The sequence below is a fragment of the Emydura macquarii genome, unplaced genomic scaffold (assembly GCF_026122565.2).
Source record: "Emydura macquarii macquarii isolate MOO-44397 ecotype Brisbane River unplaced genomic scaffold, CSIRO-AGI_Emac_v2 contig_1263, whole genome shotgun sequence".
Lineage (NCBI taxonomy): Eukaryota > Metazoa > Chordata > Testudines > Chelidae > Emydura > Emydura macquarii.
This window is the reverse complement of record NW_027131400.1, coordinates 5,197,818-5,224,384: the sequence shown is the minus strand read 5'-3', so window position 1 is coordinate 5,224,384 and position 26,567 is coordinate 5,197,818. Positions and strand designations below refer to the sequence as shown.

General features: G+C 40.1%; 1 protein-coding gene across 1 annotated transcript in view; it reads left to right on the top strand.

The window, feature by feature from the left end:
• LOC137154651 (contactin-associated protein-like 2) overlaps positions 1-26,567 on the top strand; it is a 277,671-nt gene that overhangs the window by 46,924 nt on the left and 204,180 nt on the right. The window contains exon 2 of the mRNA XM_067550410.1: positions 7,151-7,344. Coding sequence (XP_067406511.1) covers positions 7,151-7,344 — 194 coding nt within the window. The remainder of the gene's footprint in view (positions 1-7,150; positions 7,345-26,567) is intronic.

Below are 26,567 nucleotides of genomic sequence, written 5' to 3'. Positions count from 1 at the left end.
GTAGCTTTTATACACTGACGCTTTTTATATCAAAACTTAAGGGTCATATGTGCAACCCTAACTTTCATCTTTGTGAGTCTTTAATCACATACTCTTTCTTAAATAATAGACTATCTATCTATAATTTAAAATTTTTAAAGGACATTAAGTTTGCAAAGTCAAGCGCTCCAAAGTTAAGAAATGAAAAATTAAGGTTGTCAGTGCAATCTTAATTCTATCCCCTGGAGTATATGCATTATGATGCAGTCTTTTACTACAAGACCATGTACTATTTTTCACATTGACCCCCTGTCTTATTCAGTTAATGAGCAGATACTCAATAGTTAGTTTTATCCTCTTATTTCAGTGAGGGGCTTTATTTTCAGCACATTATTCAGCTCTGCACCAAATACAGAACTATTAATTTCCTAATATGATTCTCTATGGTGCTCATCACTACAGGAAGTGCTCCACAAACATTAATGTATATTTGTGACACCTGTGAGAGATGACATGGTGGCATTAATGTCTTTTTACAGATGTAGAGCTGAGACACAAAGAGATAGATAGAGGTCAAAAGTTTCCAATAAATTTGGGTGTCTGATTTAAGATTCCTAGGTCCTGATTTTATAAAGTACTTAGTATTTTATATTATCTTATACATTCAAAGCCCAGCTCCCACTGTCTTCAGGTGCAGCTGTGAGTGTTCTCCAGTTCTGCAAAATAATTTTGGCACCCAGAAAATGAGAAAAACATAATTAGTGACCACTTCAGATAAGATTGCCTAGCATCGCATCGGAACTCTGTGGCGCAATCAGGGATGGAATCCAATTCTCCAGGGCAGCTGTCAACTTAACCATAAGACTGATCTTCTCTTTCTGTAATCCCTCTGCCTTATTCACCATACACCTTCCAGCTTCTGCAAAAAATGATGCAGGAGTCCTACGGTCAACAGTCTCCTTTACTGCACAACCTTGTTTCATCCTCAGAGCTGTTCCATGCAGTGCACTGAATGACACAGGGTCTGGTGATCATGTATTTACAGAGAGTGTCATAATGTATATGCAGATGCACAGACAACCTTAATTCCTCCATTTATGAACCTTTGAGTGCTTGACTTTGTGACATTCATGTTCTTTTAATGTACTTTTCTGAGTGTAATGTCTTAGTATTTTGCCAGTGAGTTACAGAGATATTTGCTGATAGCAGGGAATGGTGAGTCTGGAATCTTGGGTTCTGTCCAGCTCTGCTCCCAGGCAGTTATGCCTAGTGGTTGCAGCAGTGGTCAAAGCCGGATGTAGGTTCAGGACTGGTCCAAGGCAGCACTGAAACTGGGTTCCGGGGACTGAACTGAGTTTCGGGTCAGAACTGAGGTCAGAGTTCATACGAAGGCCAAATCAGTATCACAGTCAGAGTCCAAAGGTAGGCCGAGGGTTGAAGCCATCCATGTTGGAGTTAATCTGAGGGCCTGGGGGTCAGGAAGCAGATGCAGGGCTGGAGCAGGTCAGTAGCAGGGCTGGAGCAAGGTCAGAATAGGCCATGGACAAGGCTTGGGCAGAAACAGGAACCAGATTAAGGGCAGGCTGGAAGCCTTGGGAGTCTGTTCTGCTGTGAGGCAGCAGGAGGGTTCCTGGTCAGGTAATGCTGTTGCACTGACTAATTTGCATCTCAGGCAGGGTCAGTGAAATCCCTGTGTTTGGGGGGCATCTGACCGAAACCCTGCTAATCATGCCTGAGTGATGAGTCACTCAGTTGGAGGAGTGAGTCATGGCAGCTGAGTGAGCCCTGCTCTGGTTGTGGGTTTATTTCACATGTTCCGTTCCAGGCTCTGAAGGAGAGTGTACTCAAGTGATCACAGACCTTTCTCCTGTTCCTTCCAAGCATGACCCCTGCTTCTCTGTCCCTTCCAACCTGTCCCTGACCAGTCCCGTCTCTTCCCCCACTTCACCCTGACTCTTTGTCCCAGAGTCATTCTCCTTGCCTACTTGTCTAAGATATGTCTTCACTATGACCTGGGGTGTGACTTCCAGTTCATGTAGACATGCTTATGCTAGCTGTCATCAAGTTAGCATGCTAAAAATTGTAGCATAGCCATGGTAGCACAGGCAGCAGCTATCATGGTAGCATGGAGCAGCCATCACACTATTGCTACTACACCGCTGATTTTAGGGTGCTAGCTCAGATGAGAGCTAGCAAAAGCATGCCTAAGTGAGCTGGAACTCACCTTAGCTTGTAGTGTGGATATTGCCCTAATCTCCACTCCTCAGACTTCTCATCTCAGTCCCAGTCTCCTTACCCAGCCAACCCATCCTACCCTAACTGCCAGTCACAATTTCTCTCTCTTCATCCCACTCCTGTTTGCTTTACCAGGCTCTTTGTGCTAACCTGCTGCTTTTCCTCCCCCCAGATCTGGCTTTTGTCCCCTCTACATTCAATTCAGGCAGCTTCCTGATGTCTGGACACCAGCAGGAGGGTCATTGAGAGCACAGGAGAGGCAGGCTTCCTGCTCTCCTTTCCTTGCAATTACAAGGAAGTGAATTACAAGGAAGTGAATGCTCACTTGCTCTGTGTGGATGGCACCTGCACACTCTGGTCAGCCCTAGGAACTTAGGGGGCTGGAACGTAATCAGTGAGAATGGAATCTTCTGATATGCTAGTTGTTTCTCTAAGAAGTCTCTCATAAGCATGTGCAAACCTAAATTTGTCAAAGGCTTATCACTTGCCCAAATTCTGGCTGATTTTCATGGGAACATCAAATGGCACATCCCTGATAGAAAGACCACTCTGCTAAATTTCAAGTCCTTGTTCCAAAGCAGATGGATGCTGCAGATTCTGAAGGAAAAGACTACATTGTTGAGGGTGAAATTTTGCCAGAAAAATTCAGCCTGAGACAGACACTTTCCATGGAAAAATTCATTCTGACTGGTTTAAGTGTGGCAAAGTTATAAGGAACTGAAAAAAAGGATCATGTAAAAATGGGAAGTGTCAAACTGCTATAGTCTATAGGTAAGGCATAGGTATAAGTTAAGGCAGTAATGCAATGAGCCTACAAGCTTCATGGCCTGCAAGACAGTAGCTTAGCTAAAATAATCAAGTCAGAAGGCCCAAAATCATTAGCATACTTAGTTAACCAGGAGTAATCCTAGATTATAAAATATTACAAGATAGAATGCTGTAATGACTAAACTGATGACAGGTAACCACAAGAAGCTCGTGACACACTGTCTGGAATGGTTCACGACTGTGAGTTCCAGCCTCAGGGTGGACTGTTAAAAGCAGGGCAGAGACCCCAAACTGTTGTGTTCTATAACTAAATTCCATTAACCCAGTAACAAGTGTGAACTCCTAAAGTACTAAAATAGTCTTACCATGGAGTCTCAGACAGTCTGTTGGACAGCCCAGTCTACTTTGCCATTCAGGCAAGCTGGACTTAGTGATAGTTGGTTGCTATACACCAAAGATCACAAAAGATTCAAGTTGCTTCCAGTTCCAAGAGACCAGTCACTTCCCCAGGTCAATTTATACCTTAGATCTCTCATCAAAGATAACGCTTGTAGTTAATCCTGTAATAAACTAACTAAAGATTTGTTAACTAAGGAAAGAAATGAGAGAGTTATGACAAGGTTAAGGTAGGCGAGGATATATGCACAAATGAGTTACAATGTGTTGTTTAAAAGGTGACAGAGTTGTAGTAATCTGTTGGCTCTGAATGTCTTTTAGGGCTAACCCAGGTTGATCCTGGGCTTCTCTGTTTTTGTTTGGTAGCTCCAACCCCGTGAGAGTCCAGACAGCAAAATAGAGAAAAAAATTCTTGTCAGCTCTTTTTATTTCCTTCTTCCAGAATTCAAGCTAGAGTGATCAGATGTCCCACTTCAGAAATAGTTAATTGTGGAGAAAATGTCAGTGTTGTTCCTCTCTATATTGTACTGCTCTATGGATAAAAAGATGATGCGAATCTCCAGAGAATTCAATTGTAAACATTCCATACATGTTAAATGCAATTTTAAAAATGAAAAAGTAAAAAAAAAAAAAAAAAAAATCATAAAACCAATCAGATTTTGTCTGCTGTCAAACCTCTGTATACTTTTATAATTTCTGATATAAAGACTGCAATTGGCATGATTCATTCAGGTTTAAAGGGTCCCTATTTAGTACCGTTTAAGCCCTTGTCTATAGTGGGTCCAGAAGCTAGTGAGTAGAGTACCTTCACAGGGATACTTTTTAAAAACATTGTGTGCCATCAGCTTCAGATATACCAACCTGGAAGGGGATATTGGGGTTGACTGATGGAGGGGCCAATCTACTAGATTCACAAATAAATGTACCTAGTCGCTCAAAACTCGTGCACAGGAAAAGTAAAGGGGGTATATTCTGTTTTGTTCATTTTTCTGTGAAAAGTCTAGTAAATCTGACTGTCAGTGTATTAAATATCACCATAGATGCTTATAATAATTGCTTTACTTTCCCACATTATACTATGCATGTAAATGAGTACTAACCTACCCCTCTGTTCATGGTAGGGTTTATTTATAACATCTTTTGAAAATCTGAAAATTTCAAGCCATTGTGACACTTTGGGATTCACTCCAGACCAGTAAGGAATTGAACAAGTGCCTGCCCTGAAACTCTGAGTGCAAGTTACTTTTTGGTGACCCCCAACAATCCTCCAGACCTGAATTTCCCCTAAACCATCTATCCTGTAGTCTCACTGAATACTTACAAAAATTATTAAGTTCACTGCTACCTTAAAGAGACAGTATCCCACAGTTTATGACCTTATCTGGGGTTAATAAACACTGTATTTTAAACAAGTACTGAAGTGGTTTATGGTAAAAGTAAAACAAGTTTATTAAACAGAAAGTCATAGGATTAAATGATACCCAGGATAAGGAATAAAGATAGAAAGTGTCACAAGCAAACAAAAGTAAAAAAATATGCTTCTAAGATTAAAACCTGATTTCAGCACGTTACAATCTTTATCTAAGCAGGTTTTTCACCTATACTCAGTTCCCAGAGACTTCAACCCCATTGGCTGAATGATCCATCATTCTGTAATATCAAGAGCTCTGGCCCCTTTAGTCTCTCAAGTGATAGAAACCAAAATGGCTCTGTCTTTGCTTATATCTTCCCAAAGTTCTTTGACCCTGCTTCAAAAGGCAGAAAAGCTTCCTGGGGGTACAGTCTTCATCTCCTGCCAACACTGTTAAATAGGCATCTTCCCCACTTGCTCTCCTGATGACTTTGTTTATCTTGCATGTAAAAGTGCTTTCCTTTTTCTTTGATCACACCTTGCTTAATTTACATCAGACACACATTCAAGCAGGCAGAACCACATTCTTTGTCTGTCATGGCTTAGGCGCTACTTGCCCAATAGGTTTTAAGAACATATTCCCACTACATAACTGTAAAGTCCTTTATAGATTTACCATGCATACATCACAAAAGAGTATTAACGATCAGTCAATTATTAGCTTTTCAGTGATATATCATATTCCACCTTTTCAGTATATATCATGACAACAGTATACCAGCTGGTTCTGGGGTGCTTTTAGGGTCACAGCCATATACATATACAGTTCAGTACATCACTACAGTATTAGATCATAACAATTAAACTACTATCAAAGGGCATCCATACCTGGTGTGAAATGACAGAATCAACACCTGAACAATTTTAGAGACAGAAAGTGAAGAGGTATGTCCTAAGTGAGCAGGTGCTGAAAAAGGCCAAATCTTCATGACTTTGACTTCCACCATTGGTTGGTCTTAGTGACTATACAGCTGCCTCTTTTTTTTTCCATATTAAAAGCTTGCTCTTCCAGCATAACCGGTAGTTGCCCTGCGGTAGTGCTAATGAAGGTTCTGGCTTTGATTCCCATGGAAAACCATCGTGCCTATATATGTATGTGATGATAGTTCATTGTGGTTGTGTTGGTGGGGTTTGTTTGCTTTATTTAATAAAGACAGCTAGCTGATTGATCAGAAGGCAACCCAGGGATGCCTAGAAGGACTGGTGTGTAAATTTAGTCCTATCAGTGGGGGAAAAGAAATAGAAGTTACCACATGGTAAACTAAATGGTTTTGAAGTATCACATAGTACCTGCTGGATCCTGGCCATGTGTTGGAAACAAATCCTTGGAGTCATTTTCAATCTTTGCAGGCTTTTTTCTGTATAGTAATATCATATACGAGTATAAGTATAATTATTCTCTGCATTTTCCCAATATAATACGTACAATTATTGATATAATTTTGTAAAACTCCATCACTTTCACAGTTTAGAACATTATGCCACAATCTCAATGTCTTTTATAACCCTGCGTGTAACTAAGTGCTATTTTCCCCTCTACTATATTGTGCTTTAGTAGAGTGAGAACTTGCATTAATGCCTTGACACTCGCTTTTATCCATGCACCATTGTCCTTGTTTATTAAGAACAGTTCAACAGTCTAGTGACTGAGAAGAATATTGTTAATAATATTACTATCAAGTTAATTCATAGCCCCATAAAGAGTGATAATACATTTGTCAAGCATCAGTTAATGTACTCTGTGACATCCTGAACACCTAGCAAATCAAAATCAGAGCCATCCCCGTAGTACCTTTCCCTTTTAACCATTGCTGATAGATATTCTTTGAGGTCTGTGCATTTCAGTGAAATGCTGGACTGGCAGGGAAGGAAATTAGAGATGTGTGCTATTATTCCTGCTGATTTAATTTGTATCATCTTTTAAATTTGAAACACCATTTAAAGGGTATAAGGAATCAATAGATTGTCACTGATTTGTACCATCTGACTCTGACAAAGGGCATCATGGCAAATTGGTCATCCTTAACAGTTAAAGTTGACACGTACTAATAAGCACTAATTAAGGAATTATAAAGACATTTTCATTAGTGGGATCTCTCTTTACATTACATAACTACATCATAAAAAGGTTATAGTAACAATCTGAAATAGCTTGAAGGAAATTGAGTTTTCAATAGCTTATATAAAAGAGATGACAATTTTTTTTAGGTCTTGTATTTCTTTTGTATGGGTTTTAGTTGTGTTGGTGTTATGTTGTTCTTTGCTTACACCCAGCAACTAGTTGTTTTTTTTTAAATGTGTTCACTTCAAAAGCTCTCTGGATTAAAAGCTCTGAATGTCTCTCTCGTTTTAATTTAATAGGGGCTGGAGGCTGGTCTCCATCAGATAGTGATCATTATCAATGGCTGCAGGTGGATTTTGGGAGCAGGAAACAAATCAGTGCTATCGCAACCCAAGGCAGATACAGCAGCTCTGATTGGGTGACTCAATACCGGATGCTCTATAGTGATACGGGAAGAAACTGGAAGCCATATCACCAGGATGGAAACATTTGGGTAAGTCACTGGCATAAATCTCAAGCACGATCTCTTCCAGTGCATTTCTTTAAATTGGCTGTCTTGGCATTTGAAAATATAAATCTGCTATTGATTTCTATTGTGTGTATGTGAAGAAAGCATACAATTTTATCCAAAATATAATAGTCTAGGATTAGGGCTGCTGACTATTAGGAATTCCATTGCTAGATCAAGAAAATCAATTTAAGCTGATGGCAGCTCTCAGAAGCTGATGAACAACAATGATTTATAGTCACTAGTGTACAATATTGCTAATTTCCTCCTAGCTCTTTCCATTTCTTTCCTGTTTCCTCTAAATTTATTCCCCGTATGACCCATAAATGGACACACACAGCATCTCTTCTCCACATTGCATTGATTTTAATTAAAATTGTCAAGAGGTTTCTTGGGCATGGGATCTCGACCTGAGGGTCATGATCTCTAGTCTCAGGGAGATCAAAGCCATCCTCTCTTTCTTTGTGGCAAGATGGAAGGTGGGAATGAAGTAGGGCAGAAGGTGTTTCCCTATCTATGTTTATTACAACATGAATGCACAGTATGGAAAAGGTTATTGTTCTAACAGAAGTACAATGTTTACTCTCCTGAAAAAAATTTTTTTTCCCAAGGGTTGCCTTAGAGGCTTACTTATAAAAAAAAAAAAAAAATTTGTTATTTTCATATTTGTAGCATTCCTCATTCAGTGTGTATATATATTTTATTAATGCCTGGGGAAATGCTGGCTATATATTTGGTTATCTAAGGTAACTGGAATATCACTGAAGATGTCCACAATAATTCCAGTTTTATATCTCTGCATTAAATGGATCCTATTCATGTCTTCACCCAACACATGAATTTTGGAGAATACATTTGATTGGTTTTTATTAAGTCATTGGACCCGTGGTCAGATCCCCAGCTGATGTAAATCAGTGAATGTGCATTGAAAATAATGGAGCTCTGCTGATTCATGTCAGCTGAAGGTATGCCCCATTGTGAGTGGAAAGTCAAAAGGTGTAGTACAGGATTCAGTTCTTGAGTTGGCAACAGGGCCTACAAATGAGAATATTGACATTTTGGATTTAGATTTTGGAATAATTGATTAATTTTCTCCAGGAACTGGAAACGGATTCCGAAATATTCCAGAGAAATCCTGGGTCAGTATCAGCCTTGGGTGGGAACAAAGTAATTTGTGTTGACTATAGTGTGTTAGAAATGAGGCTGTGGAAAATGGTGGCATTCATACTTTCTCTGGGGGAGAACACAAAACCTTACAGTTGCAAACTGACTATTGTGAAAGTGCAAAAAGGAATGTATTGCCTTAGATTGTTTGTATTTCATGTTAGTAAAGCAGCATTTGTTACTGTGGGCAGTAATGCAACTTCTGTTTTGGCCTTTTGCCTGTGTCACAGAATAGCAATTAATTTCCTCCGTCTCCTGAAAGTTTAACCCAGTATTTTACCTGCAAAAGGATGAAGCTGTTACTGATAGTTGTCTTCCTAAAGGTAGTTCTAGGGGAGAGACTTACTCCTTTTAAAATATGTATATGAAAGGCACAAGAATTGGGAATCGAAATTAAGTTAGTATTATGTCTAACAAGAGAGGTGCTGACCTTTGTTATAGGCAAGAAGATTTAATTTTGTGCTGTTTTATCGTCTCATCTGTATCATAAAGAATTCTTTTACTGAAGTCTTTTTAAAAATCTTTATTAAAAATGAACTTTACCAAATATACAGAGTAAGAAGAAGGATTTAAATGGAATTCATTTCACATGTACGTTATGGACAGGTTGTAATTTTTTTTACCAGATTGATGTATTGAAAAACCTAAGATATAATATGAAGTGGAAAAAAAATTAAAAAGGAAGGGGAAAAAGGTAGGAAAGAAGAGAAAGTGCCAAGTGTGAATTTTAGACTTTGCCCTGTGCTCTTTAAGGCATAAGATCCTTCTTGCAAACACTTATGCATTTAATTTGCCATTTGGGAATAGTCTCACTCAACTCAACATGACTATTCATGTGAGTAAAGCTACTTAAAGGTAAATTGTAAGTGTAGACTAGCCCTCACTCTCAATCCTGCAAACATTCCACATTTCTAAGTGACAAAAGTTTTACTGGCATACATGCTAGTGTAGACAAGGCTTAAGAGAGTATTTCAAAGAGGGAGTTTGAACCCTGAGGAATTCCCCTCAGGAGAACAAGGAAAGAGAGCAGACAGGAAAGAGGGCAGGGCAGTTGCATCTAATTGACTGAATAGTATATAAAACAGAACAATCTGATTGAAGGCTCTCCATACCTTGAAGGGAAAAACGTCAACATTTTAGCTGATTTATTTTAAGCTTTGAATGTTTGTTTGCACAAGTTGCTGACGGTTTTGGTTTTGGGGAAAGGCCTTTATTCACAAGTGGCTCTTAACATCAGATACTGACCCTCTGCCTGAAAGATTTTTTTCCCTCTCCCTTTGAAACAAAGAAGAATACTCTGTGATTTTGTGGAGAGGATTATGGATCTCTGCACTTCCATGCTCACCTTGGCCATCACCTGCAAAAACTTAGAATCATAGAATCACAAATGTAACTTATTCACCACACAAGACCTAATTAACATAACTGGGTTCCTGTCTTCTCTAGGTAGAAACCACAAGAGCAGTTCAACAACTCAGACCTACTACACACATTCAGAACATTTTATCTTCATATCCATTTATCTAGTTGGTTGCCCCAACATATAGCATAACCAGCCCCCTGGGGACACAAATGACCAGCATTTTCTTACTTCACCCTGCACTAGGGCATTAGGGGAAAAAACAAAACAAAATAAAGAACCCTTTCTCCCTCCCTTCCTTTTTCAAGAACACATCAGAACAACTAGCACTAAGGTTTAGAAACCAATCTGGGGTTTTGGCTATTACAGTCACTTTCATGTAATAGAAGTTTCCATATCTGGACAGGACGGCCTTTTCTCTCAGTCCATTCTGGAGGACACTGTCCCTACCCTATTGTACATTATTAACCAATTAGGTAGATTCTCTCGGTATTTAAAAAAAAAAATCAGCTTTGAGGAATATAAAGAGAAACCACTGTAGGTCTCAACATTTGAGCCCTTTTTGAATAGTTTAAATGGATAATTTTGAGCTCTACCTGCCACACAACAGGCTGACTTTATTTTTAATTGGAAATTCACTCAGTATATACTGCTGCAGTAACCCCCCCTCTTCATCCTTTAAACCACTAGGTGGAGTAGAGGAGAGGAGCCAGGGGAAAGCCAGTGGGAATGTATTCTTAGGGAGTCATGCTGCCAGGAAGGAGTTGGAGCCAGTGTTGGGAGCATCATGAAGAGACAGACTGTCCATGGTGGCAGACCAGATTCTCCGATCATGTAAATTGATTTATACCATGTAAGCATTTCGGGTTCCGTGGGAGGCCACAGTGGCTTCCTACACAGGGGAATAGCTTGTGCTGGGCGAGAGATTAGTCTAGGCAACTCGCCCTCAGGCAGGGAGAGCGAACCAGGAGTCTATCGCTCCAACCCCTAGGCCGGGTGAGCAGGCAGATCGCTTAGGCCCTCAGGCAGGGCGAGCGAACCAGGAGTCTATCGCTCCAACCCCTAGGCCGGGTGAGCAGGCAGATCGCTCAGGCCCGCAGGCAGGGCGAGTGAACAAGGAGTCTATGTTCTAACCCTTAGGCAGGGTCAGCAAAGGAGGCAACGGCTTCAGGCGGGGTCAGGAGAGCAATTCTCCTGGGGTGACTAGGGAAAAGGGGAAGGGGAGGGGGACGCAGGCCCACCCGTCTCCACTGCGTCCCAGCCCAGGGCCCTAGCAGTGGCAGAAGTGGCTGCCACTGGGCCGGCGGGGCTCCTGCCGCAACACACCGGCAATACGGCGGCTTCAGCCACAGGCCGTGGCTGTCCCTGGGCTACTTTCTCCCCACTGGCCCTAGTACCTGGTGCCTCCGTGTCCCAAGGATAGTCCACCTGGTGTAGCGTTGCTAGTCCCTCCTCGTCGACCGGGGGCAAGGCAGGAAACTCCTCCTCAGGGGGCAGCTCCTCCAGGTCGTTGCAGGAGGGGAGCGGGTCGGCCTCGGGCAGCTCCTCCAAGTCCTGCCCCGCTGCAGGGGGGGGGGGGGGCCTCAGCGGCCGGCAGCTCCTCCAAATCCGGCCCGGCTTCCGGGGGCGCCCACCACTCGGGCTGCTTTGGGGTCTCAGCCCAGTCTGGCAGTCCCAGAGCACGGCCCCGGGCTCGGGGTCAGGGTAACTCGGCCCAGTTGTCCTGGCTGGGTTGCCTTGTCCAGCTCCTTGAGGGCCCTATCCAATCCCCGGGCCCAGGTGGGACCGGGGTTCGTCGTTGGCGGCTAGGCTCCGGCCTAGGCCTCTGCTGGCGGGGCAGCATGTCTGCCTCTGCCGGAAGTCTGGGCCCTCCTGAGCTCAGGGGCCAGGCTTTTGTATTTCCCCTTCCTGTTGGGGCTCCGCCCCGGGGCTGCCAATTGGCCTGGCCGGGTGGCCCTATCACAGCCCGGATCCCCTGTTGCCGGGCAGACTCTGGGGCAGGGTGTGAGTTGGGCCAATCAGAGCTCTCGGACCCTTCCCCAGGCTCTGGCTCCGTGGGAGGCCACAGTGGCTTCCTACATACCAACTGAGGATCTGGCTCTGAAAGTTTAAACTCACAGGGTTTAATTCTTCTCATTTACATGGGTGCAGCGCTGTTTGAAATCCCTTGAAGAAGAATTTAGCCCATAGAGCTTTCCACTGCGTTTTCACTCTCCCATTGTGTTACTCACCTAGGAGTGGCAGCATATCGCCTTTAGTTAAGATCTCCACTTCCCTAACTTACATTGTTCTTTGATAACAGTAAATCTCAAAAGAAAGAAGAAAACGGGGGGATTGTCACATTCTGGGGTGCAGCTCAGACCAATGAGAGGTCATGCCACCACTTGTATTATAACCCTGAATGCCCCAAAATGGTTCTGCTACGTGTGGCCTCCTGCCTGTGACGTACACTGAGCCAGCATGCACTTCATGTTTTGTATACCTCACAGCTGATTCAACTGCTTTGTATCCAGCAGCCTGCCAGAAGTTATCACAGACACATTCTTGTCTCTGCCAGACTTGGTTAATATTATCAGGTTATCCCAGTGCACCCACAGCCCCAAACTTTCCCAAACCCATGTGCTCTGCAACATCCACCCCTCTCCTGCAACATTCAGAGGAATAATTCAGTCTGTTTTCTCCTTTAAAGAGACAAAACCCAGCCGCTTGCCACATAAACTGGAGTTAACATACACTTTAAATCAAACACAGCACTGGGTTGGGTTACATTAAAAAGTAAAACAAGTTTATTTAAAAAAAATAAGATTTTAAGAGAATTCAAGTACAAGAGATGAACTTAGAAATGGTTAAAAGCAAATAGAGTGAAAATTCACATCTAAAAGTCTAAAACTTTAGGTACAGGCTTTGTTCAAGATATTTTTTTCTCACTATCTTTCTTCTTCCCAGCCATGGCGGACTTTTCACGGAAGTATCAGGTTCTGGCTTCCCTTGTCTTTGCTGAAGTAAGTTTCTCACCTATACCCAATTCCCATAGATTTCAACCTCTTTTGGTTGAAGGACTCATCTTTCTCAGCTTGCAAGAGCTCTGGCCCCTTGTGTCTGTCTACTGGTGCATGTCAAAGATGGCACTTATCTTCCAAAGTTCAAGAGGCAGGATGACCTCATGCTATTCTTCCCTTCCTGTGGACTATCAATCCCTCTTCTGATTTCTATGTAAGTGGGGCTTCCATTGGTTTTGGTGTCTTTGGAGACAAGTAGATAGCTGCCTTTCCTTCTTCCTTGGTAAAACTTGTTTCTCCCTTTGTTTGGCCACAGTTTGTAAAGCATAATATCAAGTCCTTATACAGGTTTAATACATGCAATTAACAATGATATTAGTCACCAGTGTATCACAGGCTTCATGAAACACCTCACTCATTATACTTTTATAAAACAGTAATATTGTATACAATGAGTTGATTCAAATTGCAGGTTCAGACCCCCGTCTTCATAGCCCTGATAAAATTTCTTCTTCTCCCATTTGTTAGCTTGAGCTTTGTTTACCTAATATGCAAATGGACTTTCATTTTCTCTGCCTGACAACTGGGCTATTCAGAGAAGGAAACCCATTCCTTTGTCTAGGGTGAACCTTTTTACCAATGCTCCCTGATGTGCCTGGTGTAAACACACATTAGTCATGATTCCAGCATATCTCCATAACTCTTAACATACACCACATACATACACTGTGCAAGAATGCTAATGATCAGTGAGTGAGTTATTAATTGTCCAATGACGTATTACATAACATCTTTTAGATTCAGATTATAACAATAGTGTGTTGGGTGTAGTGAGTATGTCAGGACTCACAAGAGTTGCTGATGCAGAGGAATGAACCACAAATGGGCCTCTCTGTCACAGGGACAAAGGAAAATTAAGCGTAGCATTCAGCAATATTCAGTACCAAAGCGGTATAATATCAAATGATATAGCCAGGGGACAAAATATGGGGGATAAAAGGAAATAAAAAGAAAAGCTGGTTAAGGGAGATAGAGAGAGTAAAAAAGAAATAATTCCAACAAATATCTCAGTAAGAACGAACTATGAAAATCTGCATAAAATGTTGAAATGATCCCCTTTTGTATGCATTAGTCAGGGGAAAAAGAAGTTCTATAATTACCTGGTAGGTAAGTGACAAATCAAAAGTCTTTCAGTAAAGCTGTGATGGGGAAAGTGTTTTCAAGGTGAATTTAGAGTAAGTTTCCCATTTCTGTGAAATAGATTTTTCTATCCCCACCCCTCTTGGGCTTTGGGATATTTTCTATTCCCATGAATTTTAATAAGATGAGTGAATGTGCCCTCTTTCCATAAAAATGCCTAGCAACTAGTGAATTCTGATCACCTTTCCCTAACTACACTCTTGTATTCTGAGTTTCTAATTTTAAGAGGTCATGAGGTTTCTCCACATACCTCAATCTGCTGAGGTGTTTCATATTAGTATAACATATAGGTATCAATATAGATGTGTATATATATCAACTATATCCAGCTATCTATCTGCAAAATACATATCAGTTGTGTTTCTATGTTTAATATTGTTCTTCTCTCCTAACCCCAATATAGATGCTATAAGTGGGTCATATTAATCTTGGTGAGCATAATGCAAACATGTCCTACATTATATATTGCAGGGGTGAAACAGAATTCTCAGAAATTATGACTATACTGCAGTGCAGTAGAGTGGGAACAGAAGATCTGTAGATTCAGGCCCAGCCTACAGGACATTAGAAGAATTTAGCTCCATGCATTTGGAGGGTGCTTATATTTAATTAGCCATTCTGTTTGTTTTTTTTTTTAAATTGACTGTACTAGCATAAATCCTGATCAGCTCTCCTCTACTATCTCATTTTCTTATTCTTGAGGATCATGAATGCAAGGAAATAGCTTCTGACATAAGTTTGAGTTAGATGTTGTTGAGAAAGATAGAGTCAAGACATCTCACACACAATCTGTGAGTCATAGTCCACAATTGATCATATTATGTTCGATCCCATCAACATCTTGTATGACTCCATTGATCTTCAGTGAAAGCAAATTTTGGTTCCTTAGAGTGAATATAGCCCTGGAGTAAGTGGTTGTTACTCCCATAAAATGGGATTTGATTCTGTTTATGCCAAAGCTAAATTTGGCACATTGTATCCAAGGGTTTTTACTAATGCATATTCCCTGCTAATGAAATAGCATAGGGTTTGGGAATCTCATCCACTAATGGAAAAGAAAAGGGATGTTTTCATCAGATTTAATATGTTTTAGATGAGCACAAAAGTTATACACAACATTTCTATTTTGGGCTTTCTAATTCACCTCAAATTCCTTTTCCAGAACCATTTGTCTCAGTGAAGACTCTCTCTAGTATCTCCAATTACTTGCTGGTTTAAAAAAGTAAATACATTTCTCCTGTGCTGCTTGTTCTGTCAAAATTTCTACTTAAAAATGTAACCAAACCCCTGGGAAGCTAGGGGCAACATGTTGATCTGCACTCCTGCTCTACAGAAGAGTCTGATCCTGCTTAGTATTTTAATAGTACAATCTCTACACTGAGAAGCTCTATCACAGTATGCTGCTGTAGAGACAAAGCAGCTGTACTGACACCCAGTCCTAGTCAGTGCTGAGCTGAAACAGCGAAGGTATATTAGATAGGGAAAAAGAGCTTCTGGTACTATATCCTCTTGCTGTGTTTGAGATATTCAAGTTAGGCACTCATGTCCTATTGAAAGTTCACGGGATTTGGCTGTCTCACTCCTTTGGGCTCCTTTGAAAACCCTAGCCTATATAAATTCCCTTAGGGATTTTATAAAATTTACAATAAATGATGAAGGAGAGCAAGATGCTCATTCCTCAACTATTGAGTCATGCCTTGAAACGGTCCTATATATCTCTTCTTTCTCATGATCCATAGTAAAGAGACTCACCTAATTTGCACACTTATCAACAAAGGTATTCATACCCCCAACTCAATGGTCTGGGGCTCAAGTGTGGTTGACTTCACAATGCAACCTTGCTCCTCTTTTCTTTGACAGTGAATGTCAGTTGGTGTGGGAAAAGTAGAAGCACCTGTGTTTGGGTCCTTTGAGTGGTGGATAATGGCTGTCTGGACACAGGTGACCTTATCTCTAATGGGAATGAGGTAGAAATCAGCTTGGACCTCTACCCAGCCCTGATGAAAATGTAGGCATGTCGCCTGTCTAATTGACATCATCCCACTGTTCCTGGGATCCTTCTCAGCACTTTTCTTGCCCCCCATCACAAGTGCTTCTCTAGACCTTTCTCCCTTTTTCCCTTAAGTCCCGTATGGATTCAAAGTATAGCCCCGTGAAGGCTTCAGCCCTCTGAGACATTCCCTTCCAGAAACTCTTGGTGTCATCTTTCCCATCCCACTTCCCTTTGAAGATTCAACACTTTCCTGCTGTTTTCCAGTGATAGAATTTTGCCTATATTTGAAAGGGTTGATATGCTCTGCTGACAGCCTCCATGTAAGCAGAAGTCCTGAGTGTAGGTAGGAACATACAGATAAAATTCTGCAACTCATCATGTTTTACATCCCATTCCCTTGCCCAAGCTGTTGGGCTAAGCAGCATTTATCATTAACTGAGGAATTATTGAATGCCGCTCCAAATTATACATATTTATTAGATACTGTTTAAAATAGAAAAGGAATGAATCCTGTCATATTACCACAATGCTATGTATCAATATACCAACAGTCTACACTGTAAAAACTGTTGCTGGACTTCCTGTGTAATCCAACTGTTTTTCTTGACCATAAATTAGAGGATTCTTCTCCTTGACATCAACAAGTAAATGGGGATAGAATTACATGATAATTGTTGGTCTTGAGCCCCTATAGGTATCGCTGTTTTCTGTGGCTAAAATTAATTCAGAAGATATTGAATGGAGACTTGCATCAGAGGAAGATTTGCTAGGTTAATACTTTTGTTGTTGGGTTAATGTGTTTATTCCTATAGAATTAAAATTGTTTATTAAATTCAAACAAATTAAATGATTACATTACATAGTTATATTATGGTGATCAGCGTGTTCCCTAGCAGCATTACAGGAACAGGCATTCCCCACGGGGAATGTACTCCATGCAATCCCACTGAATCCAGTGGGAGTGCATGAAGTATTAATCAGTGCAGAAACTTCAGCTAGTGTTTCTGGCATGGCCCTAAAATTTGTTAGGTATGCCATAATATTGTAGTTTTATATTTAAAGATGCTCTGTCTTGGGAATATTTTATAACCAAAATGTCCGGTTTTGCTTTAGCGATTCCTGCAAAGTCAAAAATGGCTCATTTTTACCTGCTCAATTATGCTGGATTCATATCCTTTATAATTTCCTCTAGGATAGCACACTAGTTTTATTTACCTTGCTCTCATAGATAGGCAGAGGAAGGCTATGCAGCAGAAATTATAATGTCCCATAATTAGCATCCCATAAAAAGACCAGACCCATTAGCAGAATGTAAATGTATATCTCTTATGCAACCTAACACAATGATATAAAGTAATAGGCCCCTAAAATTCCACTTGTTCTGTGGAGGTGAGTACCATTGAAAAGTCTAATATTTATTTTAAACAGGAACTCAAAAGATTCTCCCTTTCTGGGAGAGGAAAAAAAGTGGAATTTAAGGTTTCTGGAATGAAAGATTAATTACAATGCCTGATCTCAGCACACTCAGCAATTGCTTGCATGAGATGAAGAATGTTCCACATATACATTGCATTATTAGCTACGGTTTCACAGAAATGTCCTATTTTCCCCACTGCCAGAGTGAGAATTGAATCTGCTACTGAGCCATTGTTCTGATCTAGTATGATGTTTTTGGCGTTCCTGTAAATGCTTTTAATCTTCACAAACAACCATTGGAACTTCTGTCATTTTACTCCAAAACAAACTGTTGCTGAGGTGAAGAGGAAGAACTCTAGAAGCCTTTGACGTAAATACATTTGTCATTATATTTAAGGCATCCCCTCTCTGCTATTTTTCTAGATCTCTTTTAACATTCACCCAATTTATTTACATAAAACCATTGTTTCCTGCACAAATAAATGAGCATGCTATTTCTTTTCATTACAGCTGTGTTTCTCAGCACAGCTCTTATGCTTGGGGCTTCTTAAAATGCACAGGCAGAAACTGCTTTAATTGTAAAAGTGTCCTGTCAACACTCTATTTTTTCAGACATAATGGTAGTAACAGTTGCATTAGATCCACAATATTATTTAGTCTCACTACAGAAAAAAGCAATATTATTTTCCTGTGTCCATATTCTTTTTGCCATATGGTCTTAATCTGTAGGTTGGCAACGTGTAGTAAATGTTCAGTCACAGTGAGTTCAGTGGAAGTGCTCAGCCCTTTTTCAAGATTTTAGACCCAAAGGGGTGGTTTGCTGTGGGAACCGAATAGAGAACGTCCTATCTAAAGTGAAGGGTCGTAATGGGAAGGGGAAATCAGGGCAACAGGGAGCCTAGAGCCACAGGGCAGCCTAATAAACCAGTGCCTGAAGAAATGAAGGGAAGATGCACATGAAGTTTCAGGAAGTAAGAAAGATTTTTAATATAGAATGGAAGTTGAGTTTTTCTTGGAGATAAAAAAAATATACCAGACGTTCAGATGGTGAGAAACACCTCTGTGCAGAGGGTCAACGCCAAGCCTATGCATCACTTATGTTCCATATAAACCTTCAAAATAGGGTTAACTGGGAGTGAAGTGTATACAGGCCTTGTGCATAGGCCTCTGAATGGGTTAATTGGCCTGTTCGGATGCAGGAGTGAGGTTTCAGCAAGAGCATATCACAATGCATTGTTGTTCAGACAATAATCTCTTTTAAAAATTCACCCAATTTATTTACATAGAGGATTCCTTTCAGATACTTGCTTCGTAGCCTGAGGAAAATGCAACTAACGTAGGTGCCTGCCTAAAGTTAGGCTCCCAAATCCGTATTTAGGCATCTAAGTGGCTTAATTTACAGAGGACTTGGGATCATAAAACTTCTAGATCAGTTGCGGGTGCTGTGTCCTGCATCTCCAGAAATCTAGGTGATTAAATGTGAGGAATGTATTTCTCCAAGTTTGAAAATATATGTCACCCAGTATATACACACACTCAGAGCTGACTCATGATCTCTCTCTCTTTCTCCATATATTCAGCTTGGCATTGGCTAACATTTAACAAAATAGCCTGTAGCAGTTTTACGTGGGAAAAGCACCTTTCTGTCCTCCCTTATCCCCCTAGGACTAACTCCTAAAAAGAAAACCCTCTTCCCAGATTACAGTATATACAGAAATTGTGTGATTAGATTTACACATGACTTTCATTATAGCAAAAGGTCAGCATATGATAAAAAATCTGCTATCTGATACCCTTGATCTTTTAGTGTTGAGAGATATTGATATTGTTCTGCTGCTACTCAGTGAATAAAACGTACTCTGGAGTACGCTAACGTATTGTAGCAAATATTTCAGCTGAGAAAAATAAAGGTAATTATTTGAAGATTTAAGGGGTTATGATGATTAGAAATGTTAATGCTCTCCACTGTTAATGAATGCCTGTCATAATACATTTGCTATCTTTTAAGTAATCATGCTCTTTCCATTAACTTAGGAAATATGCAATTTTAGGATGTATTTTTTTAATTTAGTACTTCAGGTTATGTTGTGTTAAAATATTTATTCAATATTATGATTGGCCAAGGTTTCTACACATGGTTATCTAACAGAGGAATTCAAATGTTGCAACCACAAAGGCCTCATACACATATCTTATATAGATCTATCTATATTACATAGTGCGCTCTCTCTCTCTCTCTCTATATATATATATATATATAATATTAGAGTATCAAGGAATGGGACAACTCTTCACAAACTATGCACACTTTACGCTATATTTGATCTCAAAGGTACAGTGAATAATCGTCACAAATATGTTCGCACTCCTCTTGCCGGCAACCCACCAGACTGTTGTAAGGGAACTCAGCCTCAGGTGGTCTAAGCAACAAGCCAAGGTGCTTTCCAAATCCTGGGGTCCCTAAGAACACTCTTGGAGTGCAAACCTCTGTCTAATGCTCCCTGCTATGGAACGTGTACTGATTCCTCATGCTCCCACTGTAGCTTAAACATGCTCTCTTCCAGTATCCCACAAAAAGTGGGATCCTTCTGGATTACAGTTTAACTCTCTCAGGGGGCATGTAGTACGTGTGGCAAATAACACACACACACACACTTTGCACTGGCGTCTAATGCCTCATTGCTCTTTAACCCCACAAGAAGTACACAGATCTATAAAGAACAATAAACCCTACACACATTTCCTCTCACTCTAGTTCACCCTTCCCTTAGGAGTCCTTGGGAGACCATCTGTGTTCAAATAGGCAGGGTCTCACCCACTCCCCAAACTTCCCTCATTTTAAGCTGGATAAATATATTCTGAGAGAGAGAGAAACAAGCAGATAGAGTAGTTTCTGCCCTTTTATAAACTTCCAGTCCCTCAGTTACGTAACTCACTGGTCAGTCTCAACAGGCAACCACAAATTCCTATCAGCTGACTCATTGCTAAGCAACCTCTCCTCTCCTAAGTCAGTTCCTTTAGCTAGGGACCAGCCTTTTTTCTAGTCATAATATTTCAGTGGTTGGGCGCTTAAGTCAATGACCCTCTTTTGTTAGTTCTATACTACTCACCTTATAGAATTCTAGCCTAACATGGAGGCAAAAGGAGACTAGAAAAGACAAAGTTCTGAACATGCAAGATAGAGTGTTCAGTTTAGTAAAGATACATATTGGAGAGTTTACAATCTCACATAGAATTCATAAGCCACACAGAGAGATTTCCCCAAACCATCACCGTAATCTATACATTTTTTATTTCTATATTGACAGACTTTCAATCAAGCTTTCACCCACAGGCCAGTGTAATAGACTAGAGAGCTTAGCATTTTCAGGTTTCCAGTTCAAATCCAGTCCCACGTGACAGTGACTAGGTTATTGCTACCTAACAGGGTTTAGTAACCTTTGTACATACATCACAAAAACCAGCACCACTCAGAACCCCTTCTTGGAAGTCTCACCTAATGATGATTTTTCCAGGACAGACAAACTATTTAGCTGGGATGAGAAAGAGTATACAACTATGAGAGGTACTTTTTTAAATGTGCAATTTTGTGTGAACCATTCCTGATGTGAAAAATCCTAATACACACAAGTAAGTAATGATTTGTTTTCACAAACATTGACTTGTCAGTGCAAATGAGGGCTTGTATGTGTGAAATATTGTACCATTAAAAATCTGGCCATCTGTGAAGATTAGTATTCTATTTTATATGTGGAGATCCAATAGTGTGCTTATCACTACATAGAAAACAGAGGAGAAATGCCACTGCTTTGAGATGATTGCAGTGTAAGGTCCCAGTCCCGCAAATTCTCATATGTAAGTGCTTAACTTTTAAAATCAGTGGGACTGCTCACATCTGTGAAGCTAAACATATACATAAGTGTTTGCCGGATCAGGGCCCAAATAGAAATATGAGACATAAAGCACTATCAGACCAGACATTGGGTTCCTCGCACAGTGGGTGAAGCAATATTTCATTTATTTTCTGGAACTTTTAAATAAATAACAGCACTTCTGTGGGTGGTGGATCAACTCTGATAGGCTTCACAGAAATGTGTTTCAAGGAAGAATTTAACAAGAGTACTGCTGACATGGTACCTGTCTGGGGCTATATAGATAACTTCAGCCTCCAAAGTTCTTAATCCGATGCCTTTCATGAGCACTAAATTCACATTGTAAAATTTAAACAGGTCAGGCTAAGGCCAGAAAAACACCAGTGCAATTTGTCAAATTATTGTTAAATTGTCTCCTTACTCTGAAATTTCTTAAATAAAACCACCACAGTTTGACAATAGCCCTGGGTCTCTTCATAGAACCATGGACAATATAATGCCTATTAATATAAAACCCTATTAAAAAAGATAGTTAATCATGTCCTTAACTATAAGCATATACTTATTTCCCAATGACTTCACTATTGTAATTAACTGCCAGTTGAAAAGTGCTAATATTAATCTTTTAAGAATTTAAAGAAAATCAGCAGATTATATAAACATATACGGTCAGATTCTGATCTGTTACACCAGTGTAAACCCAGATCAACTCTGTTCAAGTCAAGAGAATTACTCTAGATTTATACTAGTGTAATTCAGTTTAAATTGTGGTTGATAGCCGCAAAATGCTTTCTGATTTGTTTTTCCAGCCCTAAAATATGACCATCACATATGCAAATATGCAAAAGTTAAACATTACTGAACACTCAGAACTTCACTGGGCTAACATGAGAGTACAAAATTCATCCATATTAATCTTTAAGGCCTGATTGTGGAATCTTTCCTCATGTTGGTACTTGTGTACATTGGAAAATATTATTGTGTGAGAACGTGTTGACTAACATAATGTTAAGCTCTCAGAGTAGACCAAAAACTCTTTGCACAAACTGGTTTTGGCTTTCCCTAAGGTCTGTCTATTAACCTTGACGAGCTGACACTTTAGAGTTTGCGCAACAAGCTGACCTAATGTTAAACATGACAGTCGTGCTGTACTGTGTTTACTATTGTCTTAATTAATATGCAAACCCAACTCATTTGCTAATAGTGCTCACCACATGTATATCTCATATATGTAGCCCCATTAATTCAAATAGCAGTCCTTGTATGAACAGGTGTTCCCTGTGTTGAGAAAGAGTCACACAACTGAGCCCATAGAAAAATAAATGCATCGTGTCAAAATACAATTGCATCATTAACTCCTACTTTCTATTTAAAAATCATGTTTATACCCCATCTCCATCCAGCAAAACAAGAAACCCACTATACAATGCAAGGTGAACGATCATATTTCTTAACAGCATGATACTCCATAGTATGGAAACATATTATACTAAATGCAAGTTTACGCAGTAAAGTTTCATGGTCCTGAAGGGTCATTACTTTTAAATGTCTCTTCATACATATATTCATTATTGAGTTATAATCCATGTGTCACAGTTTCAGGGTAACTGCACCCGTATCTCCATTCCATGGTCCCTCAAAGGCACCTCTCCTGGGTGGAAACCTGTCTGATTCTCTTCTAACCAGGGGTTTTAGGCTGCATAGCTCCCTGCCTTATACTGCAATATTACCAGCAAGCCAGTCTACCTAAAAGGTCATTTTCCTGTGCATTGCTTTCACTACAAGGGCCATGCCCAGCATATTTCCATCAGTTAAAAGTCACCATGCATCTCCTTCTAAGAAAGCACATTCATTCTTAAGGTAAAAGCATTACTGAGAAAGCATATCAAAACAATAGAAGAACCTACGTGCAAGCTAAAAGCTTATCTGAGGCCACCCCCATTTCCAATATAAATCTTCCGGTTTCATAACTACACTTTGAATACGGCCTTTCAACCAGTTGTGCACTCACTTGATAGTAATTTCTTCTAGACCACATTTCCCTAGTTACTTTTTGAGAATGTCATGTAGGACTATGGCAAAAGCCTTACTAAAGTCAAGATAGATCATGTCTACTGCTTCTCTCCATAGTAACCCTGTCAAAGATAATTAAATTGATTTGGAATTATTTGTTTTTGACACATTCATTCTGGGTATTCTTTATAATCCTATTATCCTCTAGGTGTTTACAAGTTGATTGTTTACCTGGCGATTCAGTGGCAGTCGACGGGAGTTATGCAAGCTACGTATAATTCCCGTCGACTGCTGTGCTTCCCTTCTGCACAGCGTCTTGACTGCACTGCGCCGATGAGAACTGCATTCCCATCGATGCAGTGCTACGCCACTTGAGGGGGTGGTTTTACTGCGTCGACTTCTGGATCAATTGAGCGGGTCTTCACTGACAGCTCAATCGATCCAGATAGGTCGATCTGACGGCAGCAACTTTGCCACCATCAGTGTAGAAGTATCCTTAATAATTTGCTCCAGTATCTATTAAAATTAGATTGACTGGTCCTTAAGTTCCCAGGTCCTATTTGTTCCCTGTTTTAAAGCTAGATACTATGTTTTTCCTTCTCTAGTCTGCTGGGACCTCCCCGTACTCCATGAGGTGTCAAGGAACCTGAGTGATTTGCCTTTCTCGTCCCTTACTCTTTTCACTTCCTGGAGGAGGTAGGGTTCCCCTCCCCACTATGGAGTGAATCCAGTCCCTGGCCCACAATGAGACATAAACAATTCATACACTTAATACAAATATATTTTGTCTCCAAAATATATATATGCAGGAAGTTGCCCTATCTGTCACATCATGTTTCATACGTTTTACAAACTTGAATTATAGAAAGCTGTGTGCCTGGATAGTAAAGCAAATACAAAAAGGATTAAGTTGAAGCTATGCTAAGGTTGAGGTACAAACTAATTTTCGCCTAATCCTACAAGTCTTCTGTGCAAAGGCTTCCAACTGAATGGGCTTGCAGGATAAGGTACCTTAAAAGGAAAGAAATTCAAAGCTGAGGCTGGAGCTCTGTCTTTACTCATTGCCCTTCTCTCCTTGGTTCACCTCACTGTGCTGAGATATTTTGGGATCGAAGATCAGGGTTTGATGTGGCTTACACTTCCATACAATGTGTTGCAATATTTATGAAAGGGTGAGTTATGAAAGCAGTTGAAACCATTTAAGGATGGGTTCAATCTTATCTTTGAATTCTCTTGCTTTATCACTCAGTATCACAGATTTACTATAAACTGAGCATACTTGGTTGCACTAACACCTTGCCTATTCCCTTGAAGCCTGCCTCTTTCTTTTATCCATTGTAGCTTTAAAAAAGGAGGGAGGGGAAAGGTAAGGACAGCATTAAGAGAACACACCAAAGATGTGCTACTTTAAAACCGCATTTTCAAAGCTAGATAGAGTTTATATTCATAAAGCCAATAATTCCCAGTGTTCCCGAGGATAGGGCAAAGCTGATGACATGGCATTGTTGCTAAATTCCCATAAGTAAAATGAGTTTAAATTTAATTGGAACTGACTGTAACATGGAGCTCAGGCTTTTGAACCATTTTGAAGGAGATGATTGTATTACACTGTGACTTCTTTTGATAGTAGAGAGTAGGGATGTGGGGGTAGCAAAGGTTAGGGGTCAGATTAAAATTCAGTTAACAGTGAACCACTACAGGAGAGAGAGAGAGTAAGGAGAGAGAAGTCAGATGTCAATTCTTACTCAAATTAAAATTAAATAAATAAATAAATTCAAATTAGACCACATCAGCACTTCTTTGTGTCTGCTGGCAGGAGGACCAAGAGAAATCTGCTGATATCAAACTGATTTTTAATACAACGTCCAGTAAACCAAGTGCTGAAAGATAACTGTTATCTTAAAAATAATCTTGTCAAAAATGACTGCCATGTCATATCTATAGGAATAAGCCAAAAAAGAGAGAATTCCCAGTGCATCAGAACAGGCACTAGTGGCCTGAATTCTATCCAGGACTCTAATCTTTTGACATACCCAATCTGGTCCTTGTATATACTATATAATGATAGTAGTAAAAGAAATCAATGGTAAAATAACCTGCCAGAAGCGTTCAACTCTGATCATCTCAATAGGCAACAGCTAGATTAGATTTGAGCCTCTCTTGTTAGTCAGGTTGTTGGGTTTAGTGTGGTGTTGGTGGCCTGTGATAAACAGGAGGAGATGATCTCGTGGTCCCTTCTGGCCTTAAACTCTATGACTCTAGGTGTGTAACCTTACTTCAGAGTTCTTCTTTTCCCTGCTTTCTGCTCTTTAGCATCTAGCTACTGCAGAGATAGCTACAGTAGAAAGAAAAAACTGTATCCAGTAGCTTTCATTAGGCTACCATGATTCAAGGTTATATTGATAGTGAGCACTACAAGGGCCACATTCTGGCACAATGGCTGAGTTTATGCAGGGGTTTTCCAGAAGTGTTGGGGTCACAGTAGACTCCACCTCAGTGGTGAGAGCCCCACAAGAGATGCTCTATGCCTCATCAGAACCGCAATGACATCCGCAGGCACTGCATTCTCCTGGTGAAGGCATGTGGTGAAGAATCCACCCTGCTTTTTCCCACATTGTAATGCCTTGAGCATTGGTATAAAGGAAACTCTCCAGTTGTGAAGCCATTGAGGCCTTCCACATAGTAGGACATAGCACATAGGTTGTAGAGCTTTCTATTGGGAGTGATGAAAGACTATTTACTCAAATCATTTACAACTGCAGTAGCAAAATAAAGAAGCATTGCTTATATCTCAGAAGTGCCCAAAGACACAATCTGGAGCTCCATTGCTCACAAAAACATAAACTAATGCTTTCCCAGTCTCCTAACGAGCTTTCAAATGTGAGGAACAATTCAGCACAGAGAAAGGGAAGGAGTACACATCCTAATAGTTCTTATTAACTTTAATTTAAGTAATTGCGCATTATATTAACATTTCCAATATAAATCTCTTGCCATCTAGATAAAACTGAGTGACAGATGGAAAAGATGGGAGATGGTAAGGTTTGTTTTTCTGTTTTAAAGGAAAACCACCCAAATATTTTTAAAAGTTTGTAAAAAACAAAGTATTTTTATAATTATCTAATCCAAAAATTGCTTTGATTTCAGAAATTAAATTACAAAATTTAAATTTGGCAAAAATTACTTTACAC